General features: G+C 34.1%; 1 protein-coding gene across 8 annotated transcripts in view; it reads right to left on the reverse strand.

The window, feature by feature from the left end:
* Window positions 1-17,126, reverse strand: part of CCDC102B (coiled-coil domain containing 102B) — an 845,733-nt gene that overhangs the window by 77,717 nt on the left and 750,890 nt on the right. The window contains exon 11 of one of the 8 annotated variants that reach the window (XM_072604130.1): window positions 7-103. The exons of 6 other annotated variants lie outside the window; for them this stretch is intronic. In XM_072604130.1, the coding sequence (XP_072460231.1) occupies window positions 13-103 (91 nt within the window). In that variant the 3' untranslated portion in view covers window positions 7-12. Of the gene's footprint in view, window positions 1-6; window positions 104-14,324; window positions 16,578-17,126 lie in introns of those variants that run through there. One more of the 8 variants, XR_011966005.1, reaches the window with a different exon arrangement.

A 17,126-nucleotide genomic window follows, 5' to 3' on the forward strand; every position in this document is an offset into this window, starting at 1 on the left:
ACTTACCTGATATTACACATGAACTAAATGATAAATCCTGTAAAGTAGCCCAGGTCCTCTGACTGCTGATTCAGCGCTTTTCTCAGGATATCGCACCTCCTGCCTTATAGTATACAGGAACTGCTTTTAAAGCCTGATCTTTTATTTCTGACAAACTACAAGTATTTTTAAGCTTCATTTACTAATGTGTTTTAAAGCATTTATATGGTTTTTTATATACATATATGCATTTTATATACACACATATAAAATTCTGACATGATTATATATAGATATATGCATGTATTTGTATATATGCACATAGGCAAATATGTATATATGTGTGTATAAGTGTATAAGCACTTGTATACATATACATACATTACAGACATACATATGTGTGTATAAGAAAAAGAAAAAAAGGGAAAAGATACGAGATTTAAAAACATGTAAGTCCAAGGGTCATAAGAGTCATAAGGATTATGCACTTGTGCTTATTGTCCTTTTTTCCTCATCATCCTTATACCTAATGAATGTTTCAAAGGCTGATCTATTACTCCTTTCCAGAATATGCAAATTGGTCTGACTTATTTCAAGGCTGACCTTTCTCATGGAAGAACTAATGAAATAAGAGACCAATTTCAGTGATCTTGGAGGTTGTAATAATAATAATTATAATTGCTATTTTCCATTTACAGTTAGTTGCAACTAACATACAAAATGATCCCTGAGAAAGTCATAAATTCTCTAGATACTATCCATGTAGACTGTCTCTGAAAGACTGAGAACATATTGCAGTCTTATGAAGAGACTGAACTGATGGTAGAATGTTATTTGATAAATATGGGGAAAAATTTTGCTTTTTCTAATGAAACATTATATAGAAGTTGTAGTTTTCTGCCAAAATTGACTGGCCTTAAATTGTTTGTCACCCTAAGTATACCAATATTTAGAATAACCAAAAACAAAAAAAATCAACCAAGAATCTTCTCAGAGAATGAAAACTAAGAAACAAACACAGAAATAAGAAGTAACAAAAAAATTATTAAACTTTAAATATTATTTAAATAGTAAAAGTTTCAAGTTCTTATGAATAAAGGGTAAAATAAAACCTACCACTATAGAGAGAAATTTCTTGACTGTCAATCAAGAAGAATGCATTCAAAAATGCCCCCCTCTCAAAATATGTCATATTTAAAATCATACTGGGAAATACTAAAATAGATATGGAATTTGAACAGAAGAGTAATCATTTTTTAGGATATTGCTGTACAAGAAACCTCAAGGCTATTGAAGGTGAAATTATGTGCAACTATAGAAATGTTTTTGTGAAAGATTAGCACCTTTTATTATTTACCAATTTCTAAGCCACAAGATATATGAATTAATTAGAATAAAACTGACATTTGTAGAAGTATGCTAATTTGATATCAGGCTTCTAAAAGATTGGTAAAACTATTACTCAATTTTTCTTCCAATTTTTTTTTTTTTTTTACTAAATGATTAGCTTACCTTTATATAATTTAATAATTCTATCATAAACACACACACACACACACACATATTTGGCTCTGATGGAGATCTCAACATGTCTTCTGCAGCCATCTGGAATATTCACTCTAACAAAGTGGGAGTGTCCCCTAAAAATTAATATTTGAAAGGGCAGTAGATGATAGAAACTGTATCTCTAGAGTTAATTATGATTAATGCTTTAATAATCATTTTTTCTATCTTCTGACTTTTGTTCTAAGAAAACTATTAGCTTAAATGAGGCTTTCTTTCTGACTTTTGTTCTAAGACAACCATTAGTTTAATTGAGACCTTCTGTCTTCCAAGTCAAGTGTTATTCCATCTCTGTATATTTCCTTTCAAATTCACTTTCCATTTTCAACTTGCCAAAATGGCTGTCAAAATGGAAGTCTGATTGACTGCAAATAAACATTACAGGAAAACACCAAAGTTTGGACCAGAACAAATAATAAACAGGAAGCCAAATGAGAAAGTAAAGCAAATTATTTCTTTCATCCAACAACTGCAAAAAATGTTAACCAGAAGGCCACAGGCAAAATGAAAGCCGCTCCAGTAAAGTGAATGCATTTGTGATCAAGTAAACCTTGCAAGTCTCTGTGTCTAGGGACAGTAAGAACGGTAGATTTTCTTGAGAAAGTCTGAGTGTGCTTAGAATATACCAGAATGGGGACCCTGGAAGTCCAATTAGGAGCAGGATTAGTGATTAGTGAAGTGGGGTGCCAACCAGTGTTCAAACTGGGACTTATCTCTCACTTCTTTCATTTGCTAGATACCAGAGAGGACCATAAAGATCCAACAAACAGAACATTAACAATCTAGAATCCTGTTGGTAACCTCAATAGGAGGTCAGTGACAAAAGCCAGATATTCTAGGTGGAGAAGAAGAGGTTTGCATAACTCCATCCCAAAGCAGATTGGGTAGAGATTAGCCATAACACAAAGCCCTAATTTAGAATGTAAACCTGGAGAAATACATAAATAATATATAATCATTGTCAAAAATTATTTAAATTTTAGAGATCACCAAAAGTTGGAACAAGTAGTTTCTTCCAGGACTCTAAAAATATCTTGAAGATACAAAGAAAGAGATCTAAAGAAAGAAAAAAAATTAAAGAAAGGAAGGAAGAACTGATGGGGGGAAAAATCTGAAAGAAAAATCAGTAGCATAGGAAAGAAAGCAGTAAACATTAACCAACATATACACTGCTCAAAAACCAAAACTGCCCAAACAGAAATCAATGAATCCATAAGATGGTAAGAAATATTTGGGAAAAAAAACCCAAAAGACTTTTAAAATTAGAAGAAAAAAAACATATCAGGAACCTACTATCAAAAACATATTATTTGGAAAACAGTCCAAAAAAATAAAAATCATAGACTCCAATCAGAGATCCTGACACAGAGAAGTAAATGACTGGGACAGTGCCTCATGTGCCCCATGATCAGAGCTCAAATAAAAAAGTCATGAAAAAGGCTAAAAATAAGCAAAAAGAAAAGGAAAGAGCTATGTTCCCAGAAAGCTATTATGGTGACAGGGAAGATCAAAACACAAACTGAGAATGCAACAATGATAAAATGTCCAAATAAAAAGACTCAAAGAGAAATATAAAGTGATTTCAGGTCCCAAAACCCTTCTTGGAACAAACAACTCAGAAAGAATTTTAAACATCAAATAAGAGAGGTAGAAGAAAAATTGGGAAAAATAAGCAAGAGTTATTTAAGAGAGAGTCAACAGTTTTGAAAAGAATGGAAAAATATGACTGAAGGAAACAACTCCTTAAAAAGCAGAATTGGTCAAGTGGAAAAGAAGGTGCAAAAACTAACTGAAGAAAATAATTCTTTAAAAATTAGAATTGGGTGAGTGAAAGATAATTACTCTATGAGACATCAAAAATCAATCCAACAAAGTACACAGAGTAGGACAAAAATAGAAGACTATTTAAAATACTTCACTAGAAAAAAAAAGACTTAGAAAATAGATCCAGGAGAGAGAATTTAAGAATTGTTGGATTAACTGAAGGCAACTACATATTAAAAAAATTCAGCAAAGTATCTTTCAAGAAATTATCAAGGAAAACTGCCCTGATAGCCTAGAACCAGAGGGTAAAAGTATTCATTGAAAAAATTTACTGATCACCTTTTGAAAGAGATCCTAAGATGAAAACTCCAAGGAATATTGCAATCAAATTCCAGACCTCCCAGATGAAGAAAACACTGTAAACAGCCAAAAAGAAACAATTAACATACAGAGGAGCCATAGTCAGGATTACACAGGACTTAGAAGTTTTTACACTAAAAAATTTGAACATGATATTCCTGAAGGCAAAAGAGCTTGGATTATAAGCAAGAATCAACTACCCAACAAAATTGAACATAATTTTTCAGAGAAAAAGATTGACATTGAATGAAATAGAGGGATTTAAAACTTTCCTAATGAGAAGACTGGAGAGGAACTGAAAATCTGTCCTTCAAATACAAGACTAAAGAGAAGAATGAAAAGATAAACAGGAAAGGAAAAATGTTATTCAACAAAGTCAGACTGTATACAACCCTGCATATGAAAATGATTCATGTAACTCTTGAAAACTGTATCACTATAAGAAATATACAGAGACAGAGGTTGTGGGTATAAATTGACTTTGATGTGATAATATAAAAATAAGGAGTGAAAAAAGGATTATACTGTGAGCAGAGGAAAAGAAGAGACAGGATGGGACACAAATGAAGAGGGACAAATAGCCTGTTACAGTAGAGGAAAAGAAGGGAAGAGGTGAGCATTGTTTGAACCTTACACTCATGAAATTTGGCACAAAGTGGGAACAACATAAAACACACAGTTGTATATAGAAGTTTTTCTTGCCTATAGGAAAGTAGGAGAGGAAATGGAAAAGAAAAGTGGGGGTGGATGATAGAAGGGAAGGCTGATTTAAGGAGGCAGTAGTGAGAAGCAAAACACTGGTGAAAAAGGACAAGGTAAAATTAGAGAGAGAAAAAAGAATAAATGGAGCAGGGGGTATAGGATGAAGGGGAAATACATAATAATCAAAACTGTGAATGTGAGTGGGATGAATTCTACCATAAATTTGAAGCAGACAGCAGAGTGGATTAAAAAACAGAATTCTACAATATGCTATTTACAAGAAACGCATTTGAAGCAGAATGATACATTCAGAGTTGAGGTAAAAGACTGGAGCAGAATATACTGAAGTAAAAAACCAAACAAACAAAAAAAAAAAAACCTGATCTCAGGCAAAGCAAAAGCAAAAAAAAAAAAAAAAAAGGATCTAATCAAAAGAGATAAGGAAGGAAACCACATCTTGTTAAAAGATACCATAAAAAGTGATATAACATCAGTAGTAAATATGTATGCACCAAGTGATATAGAACCATATGCTTACAGAAGTTAAGTGAGTTACAAGAAGAAATGAACAGAAAAACTATACTTCCCCCTTTCAGAACTAGATAATTCTAAACACAAAAAAGATAAGAAAGAAGTTGCGGTAAAGAGAATCTTAGAAAAGTTAGACATGGTTGACCTCTGGAAGACATTCAATGGAGATAGAAAGGAATGTACTTTTTCTCAGTGGTATATGGTACCTGTACATAAATTGACCATGTATTAGAGGATTAAAACCTTACAATCAAATGCTGGAAGGCAGAAATATTAAATGAATCTTTTTCACATGACAATGTAATAAAAATTATAAGTATTAAAGAGACATAAAAAGAAGTTAATATTAATTGGAAAGTAATCTAATTTTAAAGAATGAGTGTAAAACAACAAATCACAGAAAGAACCAATAATTTCATCAAAGAGAGTGAAATTAATGAGACAACATATAAAAATTTATGGGATGAAGTCAGAACAGTTCCTAGGGGTAAATTTATATCTCTAGATGCTTACATGAATAAAATAGAGAAAGAACAAATCAATGAATTCAACATGCAGTTAACAAAGCTAGAAAATAACAAATTAAAAATCTTCAATTAAATAGTGAATTAGAAATTCTGAAAATCAAAATAGAAATTAATAAAATTGAAATAGAAAACTACTGAAATGACAAATAAAACTAAAATCTGGTTTTATGAAAAAAAAATAAAACTTTGGCTAATTTGATTTAAAAGAGAGAAGCCTGGATTACCAGTACCAAAAATAAAATGGATGAATTCACTACCAAATAAGAGGGAATCAAAATAATAATTAGGAGCTTTTTTGCTCAACTGAATGCCAATAAATCTGACAATTTAAGTGAAGTGGATGAATATTTACAAAAATATAAATTGTCCAGGTGATCATAAGAGGAATCCAAATACTTTAATAACTTCATTTTAGAAAAGGAAATTGATCAAGCCATGATTGAACTCCCTAAGAAAAAATTTTCATGGCCTGATGGATTAACAAGTGAATCTACTAAACATTACAAATACAACTAACTCAAATATTATATAAACTATTTTCAAAGATAAGCAAAGAAGTCCCAGAAAATACCTTTTATGACACAAGTATGGCATTGATAACTAAACTAGTAAGCACCAAAGCAGAGAAAGAAAATTATAGACCAACTTCCCCAATGAATATCAATGCAATAATAAATAAATAAAATAGTATTCAAAAAGAGATTACAGCAACTTATCATGAGAGTAACACATTATGACCAGGTGGTTTTCTATCAGGAATGCAGGGTGGGTTTACAATTTGAAAAACTATCAGTATAATTGAACATATCAATAACAACACTTAACAGAAATCTTATGGTGATCTCAATAGATAGAAGAAAAAGCTTTTGACAAAATGTAGCACTCCATCTTATTAAAAACACTAGAAAACAGAGCATGAAAGTGCCCACTGGGTCAAGACCACAATATTCTCAAAGCAGAGACTGAGGTAGCTTAAGGTGTTGGAAATTTCAATTGTATTACATCCCAATTTAGGAGTGGGAAAGCCCTGTTACTTCTATCTTTTTACCTGTGTAATGAATTCTTTTATTTTCTACTACAAAGCACAATATATGGGGAAAGTCAGAAAACAAGTTCAACTTAAAAGCATAAATCAAGACATATTTTTTGAAATCTTAGGGAGGCAAACTTGAGAAAAATGAGTTCATGTCAACTCTTTGGTGATGTTCTTCCAAAGGATGCTTTGATGAATCAATTAGTCAGAGAAGGTGTGACCAGTTGTTGCACTGACCAAAACCACAAAGTTAGTACTAGGGATTATGATCTGACATGCAGCAATGAGGGTTTGCTGGGATAATGTATATATGCTTTGATACTGACAAAATATCAGACAGTTTGAAAGCAAACAATCACTTTTTCTTAGAGACACTTCAGAGAATTTTAACATAAAGACGTAAAGAGTGATATCATAAGCAAATTAGGAGAGCAAGGAAGAGTTTACCTGTCAGATCTATAGAAAAGGGAAGAATTAAGACTAAAGAAGAGATAGAGAACATTGTGAAATGAAAAAGGATACTTTTGGTTATATTAAATTTTAAGATTTTTGCACAAACAAAAACAGTGTAACTAAAAAGGAAAACAAACAATTTTGGGAAGCAATTATTACAGTCAAGGTTTTTTGATAAGATCTCATATTTCAAATACATAGAGAACTGAGCCAAATTTATAAGAATACCAGACATTTCCCTAATTGACAGTTGGTCAAAGGATATAAAGACAGATTTCACACAAAGAAATTAGTTATCTATAATCATTCCAAAAGCTCTCTAAATAAGTATTGATTAGAGACTTGCAAATGAAAATGCCAATGAAGTAAAACTCATACCTATCAGATTGGCTATAATGACACAAAAGAAAATTGGTAAATGGTGGAAAAGACAATGGAAAAATATAGCCTGTTGACTGTATTTCAAGAGATCAAAAATGACAACTATCCACTTCTATCTGAATGAGAGGGCAAAGTCCTCTCAAAGAATTCATTGACTGCCTTCTAAAAGAAACCCCAAAAGGGAAAAATTCTGGAATTTCTACAGCAAAAATAGATTCCTGTGTCAGGAAGGCAGGTATAAGGTTAAGGGAATTTGAAGATCTTGCCTGTCCCTTAATAAGCCAATGTGACCTGCTTTGAGTTTTGGTCCAGCCCACAGGTTGAGTGACATGGAACCCATGGTGGGAAGAGATTGCTGAATGGATGGAGTAGGAAGGGTGTAGCAGGAAGAGAGAGTGAGGTAGAGCTGAGATATACATATATATATATATGTATATATATATATATATAGATATAGATATATAGATATAGATATATAGATATATAGATATATAGGTATATATATCTATATAGATATAGATATAGATATAGATATGTATATATATATATATATAGAGAGAGAGAGAGAGAGACAGACAGACAGACAGACAGAGACAGAGACAGAGAGACAGATAGAGACAGAGACAGAGAGAGAGCAGTCAGAAAAGAGCAGCTAGCATAGCTAGCATGAGTGAGAGAGGGAGTGATTTTTTTCCTAAGGGAACTTATATGTGGAAAGACCTGATGGAGAGGTTTTGGGATGGCCATGCTCCCTGAATTGATAACGTATATAGATTTCTTTGTCACAGCTATGGATTTGGATTTCTCCTATCTGAGGAAGCTGACATTCTATTTAAGCAAGAATGTTGCTTCAAAATTTTAATGACTTCAAAGAGTATTGATGGAGTCAAATTAAAAAGAAATAGGTGAAGGAGCTGTGTTAACTCTATTATGAGGGTTTGAAGAGGGAAAAGAGAAAGGAAGGTGAAAATAATAGAATAATGTAGAAACACAAAAGGAAGAAAGGGAGTGGAATCTGTTCTTTCTCATCCTTGTAGTCTGTGACATGAAACACAGAAATATGAAGAAAAAAAGAGACGAGAGGAATATGAGCATCAGATGATTCTCATTCTTATCTGAAAAGGGCAAAGAAATGTTGAAAACACACGGTTTGTGGTAGAAATGCATCAGTCTCAACAGGTCTCTTCCAAAGTAGGGATTGGTCAGGGAAGAGGGAGGATTACATCAAGACAGGAATTGTAACAAACAAAACAAACTGATACTTGGAGGAGGTGGGGAAAAAGAATTTAAAAGAGAAGTATATCAAAATATAAAAATCTGAGTGCCTTAGATTACCTTTTAGAAAAGTGGAGAATGGATAAACAAATTTTGGTATATAAATATATTGATATTTTATTAAGTATTAACAAATAGCAAATAAAATAATTATATGAATCCCAGTCAATGTGAAACGACATAATTTGAAGTGAACAGAACCAGGAGAACAATTTATGCAAGGATATTAATACTGAGAAGAAAAATTTTTAAGAAAAGAATAATCATAAAAGCTCTAATTAATGCATTGACTTACTATATATTGTAGTAAAAATATTTATTGTTTGGAAAATTATTATACTGTTTGAATCCAACCTTATGTGATTAAAGGTTGCTCATAACCAGAATGTCACATGATCTCAGTTACTCCAGGAATGCTGGAGATAACTGCAAGGTATTTTTGGTTTTCCCAGGACTTAGATCCACCCAAAGCATTCTTGTTTTGGGTTACCACACTCAGGACTTGTGATGGGTTCACTCAACTTTGACTTTTGGGTTTCTTTATGTTTTGGCTTCACTCCAATTTTATTTATTGCCTATGATTAGTCATATCTATCTTAACCTACGTTGTTTTCAGGTTGCCCTCTCAGCAAAATTATCTAACTGTATACCTGCTATTTGTGTGTAGCACTCTTGTTTAAATACTTCATGATGTAAACTTTTATGAGCCTGGATAGGAGGAAGTCATACCTCCTTTTTGGATTAACCTCCTCTACCAAATTACTATAATGTCTTTCTAAAATTATTTAAGATTTTGGGGTTTGTTCTTGCTAGCCACAATCTCCAGAGGACTTCTGATGAATGTGATATCCAACTTCTGGTTCAGTTGTTTTAGTCATGTCCATCATTTCAGTGTTTTCTTGGTAAAGTCAAGGGAGTAGTTTGCCATTTCTTTCTCCAGTTCATTTAACAGATTAGGAAACTGAGGCAAACAGGGTTAAATGACTTGCCCATAGTCACACAGCTAGTAAGTATGTAGTAATTGATTTGGACTTGAGTCTTCCTGACTCCAGACCCAGAGCACTATCCACTATGCAACCCACCTGCCCATAGAGACATATATAATATTATATAATGCTATTGAATGTGGTTCTGAATAGGTTTGTTCTACTTGCTTATATTATTTGTAACAAGGATTTTATCACTCACCTCTATTACCTCATGTTTTCTCCCTGTTTTTAATGAGTAGGGAATGGTACCTGGGGAGGTGAGGATACAAAAAAATAAGCCCCAAAAAGGAGGTCATTTAAAAAAAATACAGAAACGAAAATCAGGAAATTCACAAGGAAGCACTCACTGGCTGAATATTGTTTAAAGTTAAATTTATTACATTTATTACATACCTTTTTTAAAAGTAAGACATAGGAAATGGAACTAATGGCTTCATGTAGAAATTTTTAGCATTCTCCTGTATGTATTGAGATGCTCCTGCTATTTTTTAGATGCATAAGTTGAGATTTTTTTGTTTCCTTTTTCTTTTGTAACAAACAATATTTCTATTTTTTTTTATTTTTTTAGAAGACCTGTGAATTTATTAGTATAAGGATATGCAGTGCTATTATTGGAAATACAAATAGTCCACAAGTCAGAATCTTATAAAATACCCAGGAGCATTAAACAGTTAAGTGACTTGCCCAAGGTCACATAGTTCCTATGTGTCAGAGGCTGGATAGGAATCCACATATTCCTGATTTCTTTTGGTTTTAACCTATCACACATTTCTTTTAGTTATTTGTAGTTTTTAACATTCATTTCCACAAAATTTTGAGTTCCAAATTTTCTCCCCATCTCTCCCCTCCCTGTACCCCATAATGCCTTGCATCCTGATTACCCCTTCCCTCAATATTTCTTCCTTTCTATTATGCCCCTCCCTTCCCTTATCCTCATCTCTCTTTTCTCATAGGGAAAGATTGATATCTATACCACATTATCTGTATTTCTTATTTCCCATTTGTATGCAAAAACAATTCTAAACATTTGTTTCTAAAACTTTGGGTTCTAAGTTATGTCCCTTCCATGCTCCCCAACCATCCCCACTGAGAAGGCAAGCAACTCGATATAGGCTATATATGTGTATTTTGCAAAAGACTTCCATATAATCATGTTCTGTAAGACTAACTATATTTCCCTCCATCTTATCCTGCCCCCCATTTATTCTATTCTCTCTTTTGACCTTGTCCCTCCCCAAAAGTGCTTACTTCTAATTACTCCCTCCTCCCATTTGCCCCCCTTCAATCACCCCCCCCACCCCACTTGTCCCCTTCTCCCCTACTTTCCTGTAGCGTAAGATATATTTTTACACCAAATTGAGAGAGCATGTTATTCCTTCTTTAAGCCAAATGTGAAGAGAGTAAGCTTCCATTTTTTTTCCTGAAGTATTATACTCAGTTTTGCTGGGTAGGTGGTTCTTAGTTTTAATCCTAGTTCCTTTGCCTTCTGGAATATCATATTCCAAGTCCCTTGATCCCTTAATGTAGAAGTAGCTAGATCTTGTATTCTCTTGATTGTATTTCCACAATACTCAAATTGCTTTTTTCTAGCTGCTTGCAATATTTTCTCCTTGACCTGGGAACTCTGGAATTTGGATACTATATTCCTAGGAGTTTCTGTTTTTAGATGTCTTTCAGGAGGTGATCAGTGGATTCTTTCAATATTTATTTTGCCCTCTGTTTCTAGCATGTCAGGGCAGTTTTTCTTAATAATTTCATGAAAGATGATGGCTAGGCTCTTTTTTTGGTCATGGCTTTCAGGTAGTCCCATAATTTTTGAAATTGTCTCTCCTGGATCTATTTTCCAGGTAAGTTGTTTTTCCAATGAGATATTTCACATTGTCTTCTATTTTTTCATTCTTTTGGTTTTGTTTTGTAATTTCTTGATTTCTCATAAAGTCATTAGCTTCCATGTGTTCCACTGTAATTAAAAAAAAAAAAAAAACAACACAAAACTATTTTCTTCAGTGAGCTTTTGAAGCCTCTTTTCCATTTGGTTAATTCTACTTTTTAAAGCATTCTTCTCCTCATTGGCTTTTTGGACCTCTTTTGCCATTTGAGTTAGCCAATTTTTAAAAGTGCTATTTTCTTCAACATTTTATTGGGTCTCCTTTACCAAGCTGTTGACTCAGTTTTCAAGCTCTTATATGGCATGCGACCATTGTATATTTATTTTAGAAGTACTGGATGCAGAATCCTTGACTTCCTCTGAAAGTATGCATTGTTCTTCCTCATCTGAAAGGATTTAAACAATACCTGCTCACCAAGAAAGTAACCTTCTATAGTCTTATTTTTTTGCCCTTTTTTTGGGTATTTTTCCAGCCAATTACTTGACTTTTGAGTCCTTATCCAAGAGAAGGGTATACTCTGGGGACCTGAAAGTTCTCAGTTCCTCCAAGGTAGCACAATCAAGGGAGAGGCGTTAACTCCTCTTCTGGTCTGCACACTGGTCCAGGAGCAACCAAAACTTTTCTGCCCAGAAACTTCGAGTAGAAAAATTCCCTCTCCACAACTGCCTCCAGTTCTGCCAGTGCTCCTTCTCTTCATCCCAGAGCCTGACTCAGGGCTGAGATTCAGATCAGCTGCTCAATTCTCCCAGGGACTTTTTAAATAGCAGGCTCCACCAATAGATGCTGCCACCACAGTGGCTACTGCCAGTGGAGCCAGACCACATTCCCTTTCCCAGATGAAGAAGCTTTCTCACTGACCTTTGAAGCTTTCTTTGGTGTTTGTGGGCTGAGGGATCTGAGAACTGCCACTGCTGCTGGGAATTGTGCTCCAGAGGCTTATTCCAGTTCTGTTCCTGCTGGTGCCAAGTGGCCAAGGTTGGTCTGGGCTACTTGGGCTGCGCTCTGCTCCCTACCCATGTGATAGCTCTTTCCTATCAGCTTTCCAGGCTACTTTGGACTGGAAATCTCTTTCACTCTGTCATTTTATGGCTTCTGTTGCTCTAGAATTTGTTTAGAGTCATTTTTTACAGGTATTTTATGGGCTGCGGGGGAAGATCTAGAGTATTGCATCTTTCTACTCTGCCACCATGGCTTTGCCCCTTTTTTGTTTTCTTTCAAAACTTAAAATCTCTGATCAATAAAATGAATTAATCAAAGTTCTGGAAGACTGATGGTGAAAAATTTTATTTACTACCTCACAGAGAAGTAATAGACGTAATATCTAGAATGAGATATAAATTTATTTAACACTTTAAGGTTTATGAAACTCTTAACTTATGCCAGTCCTGTGAAGGTTCATACCTTTTGTGAGGGAGGAAGCATAATATGATTATGTCTCTTCACATATGATGTAACTAAGGTGTAGAAAGGTAGAGTTACTTTTCTCATTTCACTTACATATCAAGTATCAGAGCTAGGATACAAACCCTTTCTACCTCTATAGCTAATACATTTCATGTTATGAAACATTGCTTCTCCATGATAACATTCTATTTTCAATTGTATAAGCTCTGCAGTCTACACTTTGTGCTATTCCTGGCATACCTATTTTTTTTCAAATAAGGAAATGAAGTTTAGATATGTTAAGTGATTCATCCAGTATCATGAAGTTAATAAGAAATGGAGCAAAATACTATAATTGTAATTTAAATGGAAAGATCTTTCTCGTTAATTAATAGGCCCATATGATCTGCTTAAATTACCTGGAAGCTTAAGTCACTTTGGAGGGAAGAGCTTGCTGAACAGGTAGAACAGGAAGGGTGAAGTGGAAGCAGGAGGATGTGAGTGAATGGGGACAGGTCAGAGTGGATAGAACGCAGGCCATCTGACACAGGCCATCTGACACAGGCCAACTGACTCAGTGTGACAGTTCACAATGAGAGAGGGGAGGTTTGAGAATGGCTTTGTCCCCTGCTTTGATCATGTTTATTAACTTCTTGGTCACCATGACAGATTTTGCTTTCCAGTTTTGGGATATGGCTTTCTGGTATTTAAATAATTGTTTTTCTTCTGCCTTCTATGTGGAGAGTCTTTTATACTTGGCGATTGATTGATTTATACTGGCATATTCAGTCAGTTAATATGCTGTGCTGTGAATATTGGCTTGGCAATACAAATACAAGCCCAGATCTCTTGAAGGAAAGTCTCCTCTCCCTATTCCATGGTGCCTCTATAGAACTTTGGGAAAAAAAAAATGTGTTGAAACATTCACCAACAAGAACATTCATTTGTTCTTCCTTCATTCTTTCCTTCGCTCCTTCACTCCTTCCTTCCTTCCTTCCTTCCTTCCTTCCTTCCTTCCTTCCTTCCTTCCTTCCTTCCTTCCTTCCTTCCTTCCTCTCTCCCTCCCTCTGTCTTTCACTAGTTTTGAAATCTTGTATGCAGGTGACTTTTGACAAGACAGCTGAGTCAAAGCCACATAAATAAGTTTCCTCATTCTTCTAAAACATTAAATTTGAGTGTCACAGAAGAAATTATACTCCTAAGGACTTTTGGTATTGTTTGAGCATTCCTTTTCTTATTTGGCAGTGTTCAGATCTTTGCTAGGTTTTGTTGTAGTGAAGTGTTTCAGAAAAAAATAATAATATATGTTAAACAGGACAGATTTGCTACCATGTTTTATAAAATAAGCTCCATAGACCTTCTTAGAAAAGTTTATGAAGTACTGGGATGCCAATAAATCAAATTAAAGGTTTTCAAAAGTCTTTTACTTTATAATCATAAAAGAAAAGAATTTGTTCATATAACACAAAAGAAAAAGTGGATAATAAAAACACAATTACAAATAATATCTTTATTTATTTCGTTTTTAAAAAACAAATATTTTATTGATCTTTCTAGGAGGAAGATTCCTTCACAAAGGGAAGAAAAAGTATTTGGGGGTTATAAATTAAGGAAGGACAGTATAATAAATTTTACAACTGGTAATTAGAACTGCCTAATATAAGAACCTAGAATAAAGGTTAAGTTTGAAAGAGATGTAAATTAGCTTTGAGTTCAATTTTTGGAATTTTAGTGTGAATGAAATGATCACTATTTTGGAGCTTCTAACTTTATATCACGCATTCTGAACCAAACATCCTAACAACAAGATGCTTACCTTAGTGCATGATGATTAAATAGTGATTAATTGAGAGCAGATGAACGTATGTCTTCTTCTCTCCCGCCCCCCATGCTTGGACGAGCTATGTGAATCATGACTGTTAATACTAATTGGATAAATATATGTAAACAAGCAGACCCTGAAGAGAAAAATCATCTTTAACTTAGCCAAAAAGAATTATAATACAAGATGATTTTTATTGCTTTCTAGTTGTTAGGGAAATAGTCATTCAACAACTTTTTATGATTTTCAAGGGCATACACCTTCAATGGCATGCCTAAAAATATGCTATTATTGGATAAATTGGTTTATTTTCATGTCATGTTTATGGAAATGCAACACACTGCTGAAGTTTTTTATTGCTCTCTCCTATCTGTTTGATCCCTTCCATACATCAAATCATTTTCTTTCTCTATTTCTGAGAGATTTTATATACCTGATTAATATGAAGGAAGATTCTGAGATTAGAATCTTAAAATAGCCTTCTAGTTGTATTCCTGGCTTCTTTCCATTATATTTTCTTTTTTTCTCTTTTTTTTCCTTAAATTATATAAACATATTTATTTCAAAGGTTATTATAGTTTTCAGCATTCAATTTTCAATTCAATTTATGAAAATATATTTACAGAACATATCTTTCTTCTTACATACAGATAAGACATAGTTATAGTTACTCATCTGGGGCTGGAACAATTAAACATTTTTCTTTTTTTATTAATTAATTTAATTTTAGCTTTCAGCATTTAGTTCCACAAGCTTCTGAGTTCTTAAATTTTCTCTGCCTCTTTCCCCTATCCCTTCACCAAGACAACCTGCGACAACATGCGACACACAACAATGTGACAGAGGCTCTCCATATACATTGATATTAAATATATTTTTACATTAGTCATGTTGTAAAGAAGAATTATAACCAATGGGATGAACCATGGTTAAGAAGAAAACAAATAATAAAGAGAGAGCAGATAGTATGCTTCAGTCTACATTCAGACTGCATTGTTCTTCTGGATGTGGATAGCATTTTCCATTGTGAAATTTTTGGAGATATCTTAGAAACTTTCATTGCTGAGAAGAGCTTAGTCTATTAAAGTTAATCATTGTACAATGTGACTGTAATTGTATATAATGTTCTCTTCGTTATGCTCACCTCACCAAGCATAAGTTCATACATCTTTCCAGATTTTTCTGAAGTCCTTTTGCTCATCATTTCTTACAGCATAATAGTATTCCATTATATTCATATACCACAACTTGTTCAGCCTCTCCCCAGTTGATGGGCCTTTAGGCAGGGCACAGGGGCCCAATGGTGTCAGAGCTTCACAGTACAGTAGGCTCAAGGTTCTGGGAAGGTACAGGAAGAGAAGGGAAGGGAAGGGAGAGTAGCCAGTAAAACCCAATTCAACTGGGCATCTTTGGTCATCCAAATTTACCTTCCTTTGGAGAGAGGAGGAAGGGGAGGGGGGAGACAGACATTAGAGGAGGAGCTGAGTCTACACACAAGATTGTGTTCATTCTACATTGCTGAAGAAGACCTTGCCAGAGAAATGATGACATGAAATGATGACATAACTTGCATTTGACTTTGTTTTGAGTGAGGGAGGGCTGTGCAAGGTCACCAGCCTTACTTCTCCTCCAGAGTCATCTGAATCCAGTCTAAAGATTCTTCTCTGGATCCTCCTGACTTCATAGTGATTATCAGTAGGAACTATTGCTGTTTCCCTTCCAGCCTGATGTCTTTCTCTTCTTTGACTCATTAAAGGGGTCAAGTTCTGACTACTTCTTTTAAACAAGTCTTTTCAATGAATGGGGGTTACCTCACCCTAAGTGAGTACTGGCATAGTCCTTGGCCTAAAGAGACCAGGGTCTCCCAGTGCATCCTGGGTCATCTTGTCATCCTTAGGAAAATCAGGTCACTGGATTCAGATGACTCTGAAAGAGAAATGAGGCTGGTGACCTTGCACAGCATTTCCTCACTCAATATAACATCAAGTGCAAATTATGTCATCATTTCTCTGATGGCATGGTCTTCTTTGGCAACGAAGGATGAACATAAATCCATTTGTAAGTCTGATAAGTAATATGTTCTGTGTTCTAATTTTCTTGTAACATTTCTCTTTATATCTAGATCATGGATCCATTTTGATCTAATCTTGGTAAGGGATGTAAAATAACTATGTGAGGTATTGGTCTATGTCCTATTTATGCCATACTGTTTTCCAGTTTTTCCAACAAATTTAACCAAATAATCTTATAAATAATCCCACGATCTTAAATACTTACACTTGCCAAATACAAAACTATTATGTTTATTTTCTTTTGTAAATTATATGCCAGTTCTATTCCACTGATCCACATTTTTTAATTCTTAGTCAGCACGAGATAGTTTTGATACTTATTGCCTTATAATACAGTTTAAGATCTGGCACTGCTAAACCTGCTTCCTTTAAATTTTTTTCTTCATTATTTCCTTTGATATTC

This window comes from Notamacropus eugenii, chromosome 4 (genome assembly GCF_028372415.1).
Source record: "Notamacropus eugenii isolate mMacEug1 chromosome 4, mMacEug1.pri_v2, whole genome shotgun sequence".
In the NCBI taxonomy this organism is placed as follows: Eukaryota; Metazoa; Chordata; class Mammalia; order Diprotodontia; family Macropodidae; genus Notamacropus; species Notamacropus eugenii.